Source organism: Perna viridis, chromosome 3, assembly GCF_037379345.1.
Source record: "Perna viridis isolate PV_CMFRI_1.1 ecotype Kerala chromosome 3, ASM3737934v1, whole genome shotgun sequence".
NCBI classification, from domain to species: domain Eukaryota; kingdom Metazoa; phylum Mollusca; class Bivalvia; order Mytilida; family Mytilidae; genus Perna; species Perna viridis.
In genome coordinates, this window is record NC_142447.1 from 5,797,817 (window position 1) to 5,814,964 (window position 17,148).

Genomic DNA, 17,148 nt, shown 5'->3' on the forward strand with positions numbered 1-17,148 from the left:
GGATGTGATAAATTTTCTTGAAACAAATAAGCAATAAAACCTATAATAATAAATCAGTTGAAAAATATCAGTAAATGCAAACTTCATGCCAAATTATTAAAATAAGGCAAGCCCTCTCTGATATACCTCTAATATACTAGATGCCAAAGAACTGTCAATCAAACTGCATACTACAGGATTAAAATAAATCTCAAAAACACCTGTGGTATCGGAGCAGACAAAAGATCTGCTGGTGGGACCAATGCTCTGAAATTGTATCTGCGACTTTATTTTTAAAGGAACTATAATTTACAGCTACAACCTGAATGTTAATAAACATGGTTAAGAAGACTAGAGGACGTATGACTTCATAACAAGTGTATCTTTTGAAGTTCTATTATTCACAATAATAAGTGCAAGATTATCTATATCATTATTTTTTTTATTCTTGAGACGATCTGCCCACCAAAACATAGAAAGAACGACCGGTATCAACTCCAATAAGGCCACATCTTTGAACATTGACAGATTTCGCCAGTTATCAGGCCATCGCAATTGTGCCCACTGTTCATTTAGTCCGGATTCCCAGAACTATCTGTGGCTACTTGAAGGGTATCATTGGAGAACTAAACTCTTACCATTAAATCATCTGTAAACTGTAACCAAAGCAAAACGTCAGCCTTAACTTCCCTTTAAATTCTCACACTGTAATATGGTCGTTTGTTTTTGGCAGAAACCACATGATTATAAAATCTACACATAAAAGCTTGGGACGAAAAAACGCCTTGAACAAAATGACATTAACCTAATGACTGATTCAAGATCTTTTACAAATACCGTCTTCTTGTTTAGCGAAGATTCACATAGCATCTACCCAAAAGAACTTGAGATAAAGGATACTACACACACCGTGAAGTCAGTCTCATATCTTGACCTAAACTTAGAAATCGACGGTAAAGGAAAACTATTGACCAAACTTTATGACAAACGTGATAAATTTTCATCCAGAATTGTCAACTTTCCTTCAATCTGTGGCAATATCCCTTCGGCTCCTGCGTATGGAGTGTTCATATCACAACTCATACGTTATGCCAGAGTTTGCCGAAACTACGCGGACTTTTCGTATCGCGCTAGAATTCTAACAAATAGGCTTCTGGAACAGGGTTATGTTGCTACAATATTGAAGTCATCACTACAGAAGTTTTATGGTCGTCACCATGGACTCGTGGATCGTTATGGTGTATCCATCAGCATATGTATGATTTTAGTTACTTTATGTTCTTTGTTGTGTATGTCTGTTTTCCATGTCTGGTCGTTGTCCCTGGATTACATTCTTTTGATTACCGCCATAACCTTGGTTCCCTTGATTACTCATTCAAACCCAAAATGGAGTTTTTGAAGTTTTTCCTGTGGAATTAACACCATCATGAGTACAGTATCAATTACAAAATCCCAAAATGTAATTACAGTAGCTGGTCCAGATTTTTTTGTATTTTCAGTAATTGGAACACCAAGTTCCTGATAAACAGTATAGAAGGTATTCATTAAAATCCTACAATGATGAGTAGATTTGGCACCAATTAAAATAAAATTATCCACATAATGGTCAATTGAGTGTAATCTACTCCTTTCATCCACACACCATTGTAAAAATATTGAGAACTTTTCAAATAAATTACAGGATATGGCACATCCATTTTGCAATACAATACCAATACCTCTAACAATGATTTTCAACACGTCCATGTCAACTGGTATTCCAATGTATGGAAACTTGGTAACATCAAAGCAATATTTAAGAAAGTGAGCAAATCAGACCCGTGCAACTACAGACCAGTAGGCTTGACCAGTGTGATATGTAAATCAATGGAAAAATTAGTCAAAGGAAAATTGAAAATTGAGCAGCTAGGGTATTGAAGAGTCAACAACAATTGGGTCAGAAACTTCTTATCATAGAAGAAACAAAGAGTTTCGGTAAATGGATCAGAATCTACAAGCCAAAATGTCACAAGTATATACCACAAGGTAGTGCGTCTACGTGGGGGCATGATCGAAACTTTGAAAATTATGGCAGGTATTTATGATGAGCGCGTTACTGAGGGATTCCTCATTTAAGACAACACCTGGACAAGGGGACACCGCAAAAAAAATAAAAAAGGAAACATGTCGCCTGAATATGAGGATATACTCCTTCACAAATAGGATAGTGGACGTTTGGAATATTTTGGCAAACGATGTCGTGAACGCAAAAATGGTGGAGCAATTTGAAATAGGGCTAGATAAACTCTGGGAACACCAAGATAATTAATATGATTTCAAAGCTGATATAAACATCAACTGCAAACTCGGAAGTGACAGAAAGTCATCCAAATGGACAATCAATTAGAGTTGAATATAGTGGTATAAATGCCAAATCCAAAATAGTTCCTAGAGTATCCTAGAGTAAAGAAATGATAATGCCGTCGGACATCATCGCTTTTGTCATGTTTGTATAAAATCCTTCAAATATTAGGAAATTACACAAAATGAAAACGAAATCATACAACCAAAGTATTCTAATTTATGAATTATTAACTTACCAAAACTAATTCGAACTGAAATGGCTAACGATTTAAAATTGTTTGGAACAAAATATGGCGACTAGCTTTTTCAAAAAAACGATTCAAGAGAGCCTCTACGTCACGATTTTTACGTTATCAATATCGGGTCTCCCTGAAAAATGTGAAGATTTTGATTTCCGCTAGAATCTTGGTGCCCTTGATTACTCTTGTAGTCTTTACTTCCTATGACAGGTATAACATACATTTCAGGATGAAAATATATATCAATTACACGGACTCTGCTTTGTTATAGTCCACCATACGTGGTTGGGTTTTAATATTTAGCCGTCTGGACGAGTCATCCGATTCGAGACACTTTGTCATGATCCCGGGCCAACAAGTTGTCTCTCTTTCTCCTTCACGCCGCACAGCACTAAACGTCTTTAGCATTAAAAGAGTGGAATTTGAGGCGAGTATGCTATCAAGGGACCACTTAGAAGGTTGGGCTTAAATCACAGCAAGTAAAACATGCATATTTTTATTCAAGCATCGATCCGTTTAATACAGGTCAATGAGTAAAGAAAGTAGTTTTTTGTTAACCCTATAACCTTGGTTCCAATGATTACTCTTAAAATAGAAAAAGAAAAATAGAGCATCTATTGGGACAAAAAATAATACCTCACCGCCACAGTATACAGTTTTATCCTTGTCTTTATTACTATTTTCCGTAACACATTTTTTTCGTCACAATCTTCTTAACAACTATACTTATCATAGCGGCTTGAAATTCTAAAACATTCTTCCCGTGGTATCCATTTTCGAAAATAATTGACTTCCAACTTCCTGTTCACCGAGAACTTTATTTTTGACTTTATATTTTGAAGGCTGACATTCTTGTAGCACTTTTCTAAGCAACACGCATTACAGCGGCTAGAAATTTTAACACATTCTTCCTTAAGTCATGCCATATAAAGGGGCCAATTTTTGGAAATATTCGACAACTTTCTGCTTACCGTAGACTTTATTTTTGACATAATGATTTGCAAGTTAAAATTTTCGTCAAACTTTTCTCAGCAACTACTTGCAACAATGGCTCGAACGTTTAGCATATTCTTCCTGTAGTTAAGCCATATTGTAGGATCTATTTTCGGAAATTCCAGTTTACCGAGAAATTTTCGTCACACTTTCTCAGCAACTACTTATCACTGTTGGCTTGAGATTTTAACACATTATATTCGGCCTGAGGTATGTCATATGGTAGGATATATTGTCGGAAAAATCGACAACAGCTTTCTGTTTACCGAGGACTTCATGATTTGAAAGTTAATTATTGTCGCGCTTTTCTCGGCAACTACTCATCACAGTGGCATGAAATTGTAACAGATTTTCCCCGTAGTTATGCTATATACTGGGATTTCCCCGTAGTTGTGCTATATACTGGGATCCATTTTAGTCCTGTTTACCGAGGAGTTTTTTTGTTCCTTTGACCAAATGGTGGGATCCATTTTTGAACAAATAAATCGACAATAACTTCCTGTTTACCGAGGACTTTGTTTATTTTTCTCACATCGTGGTTGAAAGCGGGGTATCACTATGGTGAACCATCGCTCACAGATTTCCTGTTAAGTTTTTATCTGTTAGCCACAAAGCTTTTTAAAAAGCTGGTTTATAAACCGAGCAGTCGAGACACCCAGACAAAGCAAATGGGAGAAAGATTACCCACTTTTTTCAACTTTTCAGACACATAGATTTTAAAAATTTAATGATATACAAGTTAAATTAATCTCCCAAGGTTTTTTTCTGTGTCACCAATTTCACTACATATCATTTACTTCTGCTTATCATAGGATTGAACCAAATATTGTTATATGTATGTCTAAAAGGATTTAAAATTAGGCTCCTCCCATAATCATACAAGTGCATTGTAGGCTTTTGTAACTAAACCACTGTTGAATCTAGTCAAAGCATGTAAATTTGCCATTTTTGCTGTGTAATTACCATCAACGTGAATTATATGACCATACGATCAAGCCAGAGCATCAACACAGCAGCTCAACCAGTAGTATGACATACTCTGAGTTCTATCCGATTACCCAAAGGCTGGATTCCGTCACCTCTACAGTACTAAATACAGTTACTAACAGAATTCCAATGAGGAGCAGTCCTGAGAGACTCAAAAGAGTATTCAAACAACTTGTATCTTTCAGTACTTTTGGATTCCATATACTTGTTCGACGGCTAAATCAGAGAATTAGCAAGTCCCATTCTAATTAACTGCAATTTGTGTAAAACATTTCAAATAAATATAAACTGAAAAGTTTTGGCGAATCAAGTCTTTACCAACTAACTTAGACAAGAACTAATGTGTTTCAGTGTTGTTAATTGTTTAATATGTGTTTATATGTTAAGATAGCAAATGATAATAGGAATATAATTATGGAAACTGAGCTTGTTACAATTTTTTTGTTGATACTGTTACAAGTAACAATGTGTAAATCAAAGACTGAAGTCTTCAAAGTTGCTAATCGTCAAATATTCACTGTCACTGATTTTGGCATACTGTCAACATCCAAAATGGTACAAATGCGATATGCTCTAAAATCGGGTGACTTTCGCTAAAATCTTGGTTCCCTTGATATTATTGCGAATTTTCCGTAACCGTTATGACCCGAATGGCTGTATACCCTGATAATATACAAGTATATGACCTTTATATAATCAATTGTAATGAAAGCCAGTGTTTGAATCGGAAACTGGGTAAATATTACATGAAGTCAATGCCAACCTATCATTATCTTTCAATGTAAACTTCCCGTTCTAATACAAGCTAAAAAAAAACACGCAAAGACATGTGTAGGATACGTTTAAAAAAGGTATGTTGTAGCGATCTTTGGATCGCTTATGATATTGACCAGTGAACCAGTTTATGAAAACTTAAGGGGTACATTTTTATCTCGTATGAAGCTAGAATTAAGGCGCTATGGTGGTGAATACGGCGAGGATCTGCAGCATTTAGTGGCGTATAACTACATGTTTAAGCAAATCATAAACGAATATAACGAGTACAAAAATAACTAGTGCAAGAAGTCGCTTACAATATATTAGCGACTTTCAAAGAGCCTTGTGCAGCATGTTCGTTGGTACATATGTATAACATGCAATATCTATATTTTTGATGTTTTTTTTCAAATCTTCTGAAGTTAGCAACATGACTATAATAATGTTGTAAACAGCAATAAAATAAGGGTAAAGCATCAGGACAAACCGCTTATTATAGTTTCTTATCTACTTATTATAAAATAACTCAGTGCAAAGAAGACTGCAGTTATTGTATATTAATAATTTTAAACGTTTTCCATAATTACCATATTTTTTTATAAAGTAAATCCAATTTAAAACATAGAATGACTGAAATAATACATGTCCTTCAAATTATTGCTTATAATTTTAAGTTGATGTTCTCTTAAAGGTATTTGAAAAAAAAAGGATTGCACATTTTGTTCTAAAGTATCAAATGCCAGTACTATTTAGTTAAAGAAATATTAAAATACAAATTTCATATCATCTTAAAACTTCTATAACATCTGTATTCCAAACAGTTGACCATAGCATCATTATAAAAGACCGACTTGTCACCCATGAAATGTAATGATATCGGTCTGTCTGATCGTCAGTGTAGTTATGTTGTTTTTGCGAAACTTTGAGTTAATACACAACACAGAAGACTAACATCTTAATAACTTTATTCAGCCTGGCATTTTTTCTTATTCCCATCCCTCCTCTCTCAACAGAAGCCTCTTATCTCCTCGTACTTGTAGGCATAACCTCTCTCCAACCCTCGACATTATTTTATTCCAGAGTTTCTCTCTCCCTCGCTCACAAATAATAGATATTTATATATATCTTATAATTATATATGTACAAGGAGAAATATTTTTTTAACATAATAAGCATAACAGTAACATATTTATACACAAAATACTTGAGGAGGTAGACCTAGGGTAAGGGACATTACTCTTGAAATCAGTGATATGTTTGTATCATATTCCATTTCAACAAAGCCTACCAAGCTTTCATTTGAAACAGAATGAAATTATTCCAAGTAACTTTGATGATTACATGAGATTGATGTAAAATGCTGAATACAAACGTTCCAATGATTTGTAAGAGTTGTGTCCCTTACCCTTATACTACCTTAAAAGTCAACATGAACGTCTTAAAACTTTAAAACATAATTGTAAATTATGACGACTAAAATGAAATAATTCGGTTATGAACAGCTAAGTACACTTAAAATATTCAACAAGTAAAAAGCAATGATAAAGGCATATGGTCACTACTGTGCAGTAATTTATTGTTCATACTGGAGCATATACGATAATTCGCTAGACTTACATTTTGTATATAACCACAACAGAAACAGTCATTAATCTGTTGTATTAAATAAGCATTCAAAGTCTGAAGAAATATGGGTGTTCTTGTTAAATTACAGAACACATTTGTAAATTCTCTTTAAGGTAAATAAAACATTTTGATGATTTCCATTCACCCCCCCCCCCCCCAAAAAAAAAGAAAGAAAAAAAAACACATTCACTTCATCACAGTTCAGATTTCTCAACTAACTACGATTCCCTTTCCTAAATTCCAAACCAGAAACATACATTGCAGTCTTTTATTTTTAGCACATAAAAAGTTCATCTTGGTAAGATCCAATTGCTCTACTTAACCTAGCATGCTCTGTACTAAAACTAATAGAAAACTAATATTTTGAAGGAATTCAAGACACTACGCATTGCAAAACTCGTGCATTAGGTCTTTTGAGCAGGGAATGATGTAAAATTGACAAAAATTGCCAATGGCGGTAGACTTGATTTAAAATACGAACTCACTGATTTAGATTTTTTTTGTTTTCTAAACAAATTCATGACTCAACACTTCATTAATAATATATAAAGCACACGGCAACGCATATTTTGGACTGGAAAGTCTTTTTTTTTGTATTTACAGATTCCCATTAAAGTGACATTCACTTCTGCCTAGCTGAACAGTATCAATATTGAACAAAACAGTACACAATGACACTCGTCTAAACTGAACCCTGAAGAAATCGGAAAACCTGTTCAAAACAGAGAGTATTTACAGTTTCTCTACATCAATTTAAACTCATGCACCTTGGTGATCTGAACATCTGTTTAAACCAAGCCAATTTGGGAAGTCCAAGAAGGATTCAGTTTGGACAGGTTTCTTTGAAATGGGAAATAAACAATACACCATTTGAGTCCTGGGTACATAATAGGTACACAAGATCTTTAAAGTAATCCAGAAGAGGTTTTTTTTTAAATAGTAAAGATGCATCGGATTGGAAGCTCTAAATTAACCCTTAATAGGCACATCCTAAAACATATCTTAAGAAAGGAATTTATAACAAGTTTGATACACTGTAGTAACATAAGGTTTTTGATCACAAAGAGGTTAAAGAGAGCGAGAAACAACCAAAAGGCTCAAACATGTAAAATGCTCAAGTTCAGCGCTGATTACTGTAGGGATAAAAGAGAAAGTAAACTTTTTTACGGTATATGGTTGGGACAACTTGTTTAATGGTAATCATAGTCTTCAACACTAATACAATAAATAAATTACATAGAAATTGACTAGAAATAAGTGCATGTTAAAAAGGCAGCATTAGTATAATATATATAATTACTATCTTTTGCATAGATAATAGAAAAAGACAACAAAATTAAGGCCTGAAAATTTAAGACATGCCTCTTTAACCTTTTAAGTATCAGTCTTCATAAAAATCACAGTTGATTAATGTATGTTAAAAACCCACCAAATTTACTTTATTTTTCTTTTTGAGAAACACTTTCAGACCACATAACCACTCAAAGTTTCTCATTTGGTTGTTGCACTTTTGTTGATAGTGTAATAAATTAATTTGATATAATACTGTAATCTGATTGCTTAAAATAATTTTATCATATCTCAATGGATACAAAAATATTGACACTCTTTTATTCAGTTACTTTCAGAGCTTCTTTTCTCATGTTTAAAGATAAAAATATGTTTTAAAATTAATTTACAAGAATTGGCTATGATAAAAATTTTGTCTATTTAAAAATAACATAAATTTTCCATGAGCATATTTTGTTTATTGCACTTCGCACAATAAACAATATGCACATGGAAAATTTGTTATTTTTCAATAGACAAAATTTTAATCATAGCTAATTCTTAATGAAATAGAAACCTTGCATGAGTTATCATTTTTGATTTGATTTGGTTGAATTAGATGGGAGATAATTATATGGTTTTCTAAAAATAGTATAGACTTGTATACATTAAGGACATAAGCTACATAAAAATATGATATATGTACTCCCAAATAGCATTGTTTGGTGGGTATTTTTTTACACCATTCATCAGTTCATCTTTGGAAGTGTCTGAATTTTACATGGACCGGTACTTAATCAAAAAGCAAAACATTACTCACAGAAGGTATCATATCAATGCACTGAGAAAGTCATTTTCAAGTATTCCTACACAAATGAAACATATGGACTTGTGTTATGTTTTAATATTTCTTTTATGTACAAGCTTTATCAGGTTTCAAACGGCTGGAGACCTGAGAGAGTCAGTAGATTCACGTTTAAAGTTAAAAACTTGTCTTCAAAAATTCAATGTATCATCTTTTTTTTTTTTTTTTACAATTTCTGATCTTTCAATGCAGAACATTTTATACAGATTTAACTTTTGTTGCAACTTCTTATCAAGACAATTTTATCTTCATTATAGTCAATCATTTAACCCATACGATTTTATTAACAAAAAGAAATCATGTTACATTTTCTTCACTAGGATGTATTTCTCTTTAATGATAGTTTTTTCCTCAAATTTATTTGTAATTCTCCGGCTAATCAGGCAAAAATGTGTATAAAGTGTGGCACATGAAGGAAAAAAATCATAAGAAAATTTATTGCATTAACTAAGTATTTATAGCCGATAACCATCAAAGTGTTTGTAAAATTTGCCTTTTTAAGGTAGTTCAAATTTAGTTGAAATGTACCATGGAAAAATGGCAGGAAAATTTTCCCAAAGTTTTTTCTAAATAAGCAGTAAAAAAATATCTATGTCGCAATGCTTCCGAATAAATCTAAATAGTTGTTTTCTAGATGTATTTGAACATGTTCGAGACAAAAAAGACCAAATTGAGAAAAAAAATGTGCCACTCATTACCTGATTTTTACACAGAATGGTACTTAATTATTCCTACTTCATGACATATAAAATCTGGAAACTTCAAGTAAAGCCACTTTATTTGAAATATAAAGAGCAGTTCAAATAACTGATATGCAATTAGTTAAACAGAAAGATTGTGACTTACTTATTTTCCTTATTCATTAACATGTAAGTATCAAATGGTTAGGCTGGTTTTTATGAAATATAAATGAAAAAATGATCATTAATTTATTGCTCTTTGCCCAACAATTGAAAACTTTTTTTGTTTTAAATGGCAAGTTAGGGAAGCCAATTTCTTTTTTTTTTTTGCACATTCAGCAATCAACAACTTAACCGATAACGGTTAATTTTTTTATCACAATAAACCATGAAAAACATCAGCAACTAACATACCAAAATAACTACTACAAAACTATTTCCTTTAACTCCATAATAATCACAAATAAATTCATAATTAAAACCTATCACATGAATCTTACCCTCTTTTTTGTATTTTATGAATATCAAAGTATCTGATTAATGAATCAATTAACAAGAATATTTCGCAATAACTTTAAATCAAATGAACTCCCCATTTCCTGTTTTTTCATGTTTAATTAATAATAAGCAAAATCTCTGCAATTTATCATCTTTCCCAATATATAAATTATAACACATTTTATAGACAAGTTAGACCACTGGGCCCTACATCCTACCAAATATTCTTACTGCACTTGTCAGTGCTTTCAGGAAGTCAAAGAGAGAACATGCTTCATATCAGTGATAGAAAAGAGGATTCAGGGAAATGGGATTTCTAAGATATTTTATTTTTTTGCACAATTTAGTCAAAAATGAACAAACAAAAGCCTGAAATACCCCTCCCCCTCTTCAAATTTCATGAATCTACCCTGTCATGGCATTTATGGGTATACCAATTTAATAATTTCTTTCAATAACATTTTGGGGGAATACCAATTCATCAGAAATTCAACAAATTTACACTAGATATGATTCCTACAAAGTTTAAACAGCACTACACTATATACATGACTGGGTATGACAGACACATTTACTAATGCATGGTAAATAATTTACATATTGCACATCAATTTTTAGCACTAAAACACAAAGAAATCCTCAGGACTGTCCAATGGCCACAATGATATCATGTTACCTAACACAATGGCTAAGTAAATTCTAGAAAAAAGAATCTGTAATGTGAAAAAAATTTCTTTTTTTTTTCCAAAATGCTTTCATTTGATTATACTTCCAGTAACTTTTAATACTATTGCTTTACAGTTCACAAATACCAGAATTTCAAAAATTATATAAAACATTTACATGTTATAGAACTTCAATAATACTGAAAAATATAATAAAATTAAATGATAACAAGGCACAATAAATATCGAAGTACACATTTTGTCTTAATAAAAAGATACTGAATGTCATTTTTTTAATCCCTGCTTCATTCAAATTTTGTAGAATACAATTTCACTCTAAATTGCAACTCAGTGAAACCTGCCAATACGGAACCCCAAATAAACCAAAAACCAGTCTAAACCAGAAATATTTTGATGTTCTTTTGAGTCAGTTTAAATTCTAAACCAAATACCTGTCTGAACCTGACTAATTTTGATATTCTTTTGACTCAGTTCAAATGTATTCTAAACCCTGAATAAACCAAATGCCTGTCTGAACTAAACAAATTATACAGCCCAAACAGGGTCTGGGTAAGACAAGTTTCACTGAAAATTGCTTTGTAACACTAAAATAAAAAGAGAAACTGCTATTGATACAATGTATTCTTTAACAAACACAAACATCAACTTCTTTTAAGTATTTATGGCAACTACTGATTAATACAAGGCCAAAATTAAAAATAGATTGTTTCCCATTTGAAGGCAGACTGCCCTTAACTCACTGTAACTGGAAAAAAATATGGCGGATATTTTGCTGTGCTATAATTCCTTTTTTAACAACATGTCAAAATAACAAAATATTAGAAGACTTATTCTGAAGATTAAAAAATACTGAACTGGCCCATAGAACTTCCCAGTAAATAAGAGGCAAATTCTGGGAAACAAAACAATTATTTATATTGGCCTAAGAGACCATTCGAAAGATCAAACTTCTTGAATTTAAGATGAATAAAGCAGTGTAAAAAAGAAATTACAAATTGTACAAAAGCTAAACATTTTCTATCCAGAACTCAAATTTGGTACAACTCATTTTTATTTTTTCTTCTAAAACTTAACAAGAGATCAAAAACAAGTATATTAATATCATTCAATTAGAGTGTGTATATTTACTTTTGATGAATTGATCCATCAAAATATGTATCTGTTTAAACAATTGTTGACTTTCCAAGGAGGGCTTGAAAACCAAGAAATTATCTTGAGCTGGCCTTCAGGCCAAAACAAAACAAATAGTCTTGTCTCCTGCTATCAACAAGGGAAAAAAAGGTATGCAGGAAGAAAAGGAAACAATCTAATTTTCAAAAAAATGTTTACACAGAGTTAATGAGGAAAGAATCTGAACTTTTAACGATGCTTGAACCAAAATGGCCAAAAAATGTTTACAGTTAGGCCCTAAAAATAGGTAGGTAGGGTAGCAGGAAATAGACATATTATTTTTTGGGGGCCTAAATTGTATTTGTATTAATCAACTAGCTTTCAAACGTGTAGTTCTAACTATTGCATCTACAGTGTTGGTAAGTGATGATGAAAGTACACTACAGCTTATACGTTTATTGCCATTTTAACCATTCACAGAGAAAGCAGATCTAGTGACCACTGATATCAAAGCTATCTAAATATTCTAAGAAGCAAAGGGCCTAAAACCAAATTTCCACAATGAAAAAAGCCCCAGAACAGTAACATAATGGAACTTAACAAGCAATGATTGCCATTTTACAAAAGTTGAATGGAGTGTTTTTTAGATCCTACATGCAGTGACAGAATGAAAAAAATTGATAGGTTCAATTCTAATTAGATTGCCATTCCGTTCATTGTATTCGAGAATAATATTTAAAACAACAACAAAAAATTTTGGTCTGAATATGTCGGGTAATTTCATTGCCTGCCACAAACTAGCTGTAGTGTACTTTTACAATGATTAAACAAAAAAATGTTAGCAAATTAAAGAGCTGTCTCACTAAAAAGAGGATTATTGAAAGCAATGGTTGTTTCTTACTTGGTGTGAACAAAATTCGTCAATTTAAAACAAAAAATACTACAATATTATTTTCTTAAGGTTTGAAATTCCTATGGCAACACACAAATTAGCAAATTTGAAATTGATTGGGATATAAGGAAGTAAACTACTCTGCAACAATCTAAAATAAAAGCAAGGTTACACATGTAGTAAAGGAATGAAAACACTTTCCATTTTTCTATTTGCTTTCCTAAGAATTTTCCTTTCTTTTTGTAAAACAGCTCATAACAAACAGAAAACAATTCATACAAAAACAAGGTTAAAATAAGCAGAAAAATTGAAAATTTTTGAAACCAGTTTTCTAGACTTTTGTAGACATTTAAGACTACATGATCAACATGCAAGTTCCTGAAAACAAATGAGCAGATTTCACACAGTCCTGCTGTGCAAAGAATCAATCAGGAAGGAACACTCTGCTGACTTAAGTACACAAACCCATTAAATAATGATCGAGCAGCTTCTGAACATTTTTTTTTGATTCACAACATTGGACTACTACTTGTTCCATGGAAAAATATCACAATGCGTTTTCGACACAATTTCAGAGACATAAAAATTTGGCACATTTAGACATCCTAGAAAATGACCCCAGTTATCAAACCATTATTTCGTCATCAATACCATCATCAATAATTTGTGGTGGAATTGAAATATAACTGGATTCCATAGACGTAGGAAGTAACACGCTTTGCGTCATTTCACATGCACTATGGCAAGTCACAAGACAATGATCACTCTCATTTTGATCTGTTTCCTCTGTTTTATTGACGTTGTCCAAAAGTATTTGGTATTTTGACGGTAGACGTTTTGCCGATGGAACAGAGGCCCTCCGTTTTGTCAAATGTTCTAATTGTTTTGGTGGGCTGACTGAAAATGCAAGCAGAAAGAAACATAAAGATGGATAGCAATGCAAGCTACAAGCAATGTATATATATACATATATGTGTATGTGTGTATACCAGTATATACAGATGAAACAATGCTAACTAAGATGAAAAAGATGGGCTTCAGAAAACTGTGATTTTGTTACCCTTTCACTAAAGTATCCCCCCCAACCGCTTCTTGCCTGTAGCCAGTACCTATTCTAAGCCCAACGTGTTTGTTATTAAGACTTTCCCTGCCGCTGGAAGGAAAAAAAAACAGTTAAAAAAGTTGAATATTTTAAAATTTGATAGGCAATAGTAATGTTCACATAACCCCTCCCACCAAGACAATATGGCTACAGGCTTGTAAACCTATACTTCTTAAACAGCAAATATTCAGAAACCATTCTGAAATGCTTTAAATTTTGTTATTACCACTTAACCAAATAAAAGCAGCCTATAGTTGGCGAAAACTTCTGGGTGACAAAACACTTCAAATCTTGACGTACAGAAGTATTTCAATCTATTGCTTCATGCAATATGGAACTGCTTATACATGCATTTATCAGTAGAAAAACAAATCAATTCCATTCAGAGAGAACATGAAAATGAGCATGATATTTAGAAAAATCTGGAAAGTACATGAACCAATCAATGCAACTATAACTGCAATCATTCGTCGATCACCAATCAGTTTCTGATCTGATCGGATTGGTCATGGATCTGTTAAACTGATCTATTTAACAGTTGACCGCTTCTATTTTACATCATGTGATTGGTGAATAGTTAATATAATTGACGAATTGGTTTGTTATAGTTTTTAGTTTTTTAACAAACTGTATATATAATATATATTTAAACATTAATTGATTCACTTTTCTTTCAAATTTAACATTTTTAATGAACAAACAGATGTTGATTTGTTATTTTATGCTCTCGGTTCATTTAATATGAAACTTAATTTTATTTTCTGAAATTTACAAGAACCGATAATCGTACATTTTACATAACAAAACAACACTTGTCACCAATTATCAATCAGTCAGCGATCATGCAACGATCCTTCAAATAGTTGCGTGGATCTGTTCGGGGACTAAATCTATCTATAATTTAACCATTATTATAATTTTCCTTTTTGCTGAATCACAATATCAAAACATCAGAAACTGACAATATCTAGAAAATTTTGATACGAGACAATTGTTAACAACAGAAAGTCAGTGATTAAAGAAAAATTTAATTAACTCATAACATAAAATCAAATTGTAATACATATTACTACCACCAAAGCATTTCACTATTTCAATGTTTTGATACGAACATTTGTTAGTACTAGGAAAAAAAGGTAAGAATTTTTTTTTACATTAATAATAAAGCGATTTCAAGGAACTGACAATGTGCAAATTACCCTGGCACAGGTTGGACGATTAGGTGTTCTTCTTAATGTTATCTAAAGAAAACAAAATTAATATACAGTGAACCATGTCTGAACCAAACCCTTTTCAAACTACAAGATCTTATAGTAAGGGCAGATGGTTGGTTTAAACAAATTCAAAATGCACAAGCCTGTTAATTTTTGGAAGAGTCCATGTGGGAGATTCTTCCCCCATAGACACTGTCTTGTTTGAAAAATGTTTACATAAAAGAAAATTTTTTAAGTAAAAATTCAACGTTTTAGTATTTTTCACGGAAAATATAGTAATTTGAACAAAAAACTTCATACAAATCTTACTTTTTCATGTGGGGGATTTTAAATTTTTCATTGATTTTGTGGGAGTCTCCTCCTTAACATGGGAGGTTTAACAAGTATGAAAATGCACAAGATTTAAAGCACTTCAAAAAATGTCCACTTCAGACATGTTTCTTCATTTGGTTTAGACAGATGTAATCATGGATACAATCAAACATGTAATTCTAGTTTTCGCTGTATTTACACATAAATATCTTCAAACTTGTCGGTAAAACTGAAGAAAAACTGGCTTCAATTTGATACTTTCCACAGGTCCAAAATCAAATTCCCAGATCTAACTCTTGCGAAATATTATTCAAGAAGGCTGATGAAGAATAAATGTATAAGCTTCTATGTTCTATGTCTCATGCATTTTATAGGCGCAAGTTGTTCACATGCAACGAAACCCAAGACAAAAAAGATTGTTTACCTTTCATGCATGAAATACTGAGAATGAAATTTGAATTTAAAGTTGAAAATAAAAAAATAACATCTTTTATTAAGTTATGAAAGGGGACAGCATGGTTTGAACAGCATTCTAGAAGCCCATCAAAACTTGGAATGACAGGTCAGCAATCAATTAAGTGTTCTCATGTAGTAAACAAAAGATACCATCAACATTAGGGCTTACACTAAAAAATGGCAATGTTGATACCATAGCCTTTGTGTTCTGTGTTTCATAATAATGGGACCCCCATCTTAATTTCAACAAAAACATGACCTAAAGCATAAAATGCATAACAAGACAGAAACACAGCCCAAAATTTAACATGTCCTGTCCTGATTCCTGTTGATAGGGCACAATTAATTACCAGAGTTTGTAGATTTTTTAAACAGCTCTGGAATCACAAAGAAGTTATGATAAACCACTGCATCTTATGGATAAATGAAAGCATGATATGTAAAATGTAAAATCACAAAGATGCAACAATCAAAATCCCTGAATGTGCCTACATCAGCAAAAAAAAAAACCAAGTGAAAATGCATATGTGCTTATAGTAATCCTCATAACAAATATCATAGGTCAAAGTTCAAAGGTCATCTAAAACTGCTTCTCAATCTACCTGGGTGTTCAAATGTCATTGCAAATTCTTCCTGCTCATCAAAATCATCAGCAGTGTCGTAGGTACTGTCGACATCGTCCGTACTAATGATTTCATCATCAGAAGATAGATGGCGACATTCTAATGCTGGGAGTTTGGATGTCAAGTTTTGTCTGAAAAAAAAAAAGTAAAATAATACATTATTTCTAACAAAATGGACATTAGAAATTTCCAGTTATGTTTTCGGCTCCAAATAGGTACAAGCTGGGCACTCTTTTCTGAATAACATCAAACTGTTTCAGTTATATTCTGAGCTTCCAACAGGTACAAATTGTGCACATTCTCTGTTTTAGTTATATTCTAAGCTCCTAATAGGTACACATTGTGTACTCTTTCCTGAACAATAACAGAAAGTTTCAGCTGTACTCTAAGCACCAAATAGATACAAATTGTGCACCCTTTTTAGAATGATTATCAAACTTGAATTCCCCACTTGCACATTAATCATTAACTTTTCATTCTACATGAGAGTCTCAGTGTAATAAACACATCTTCAAGGG

The 17,148-nt window shown here is 32.4% G+C and overlaps 1 protein-coding gene across 19 annotated transcripts in view; it reads right to left on the reverse strand.

Annotated features, from left to right (window-relative positions):
* Positions 1-6,245: 6,245 nt before the first annotated feature.
* LOC148620795 (unconventional myosin-IXb-like) overlaps positions 6,246-17,148 on the reverse strand; it is a 122,623-nt gene continuing 111,720 nt past the window's right edge. For 18 of the 19 annotated variants that reach the window (XM_088574607.1, XM_088574605.1, XM_088574604.1 and 15 more), the window contains 2 exons: positions 16,610-16,761; positions 6,246-13,820 (listed from right to left, as the gene is read on the reverse strand). In XM_088574607.1, the coding sequence (XP_088430733.1) occupies positions 13,549-13,820; positions 16,610-16,761 (424 nt within the window). In that variant the 3' untranslated portion in view covers positions 6,246-13,548. Of the gene's footprint in view, positions 13,821-15,224; positions 15,267-16,609; positions 16,762-17,148 lie in introns of all 19 variants that reach the window. The other variant, XM_088574606.1, reaches the window with a different exon arrangement.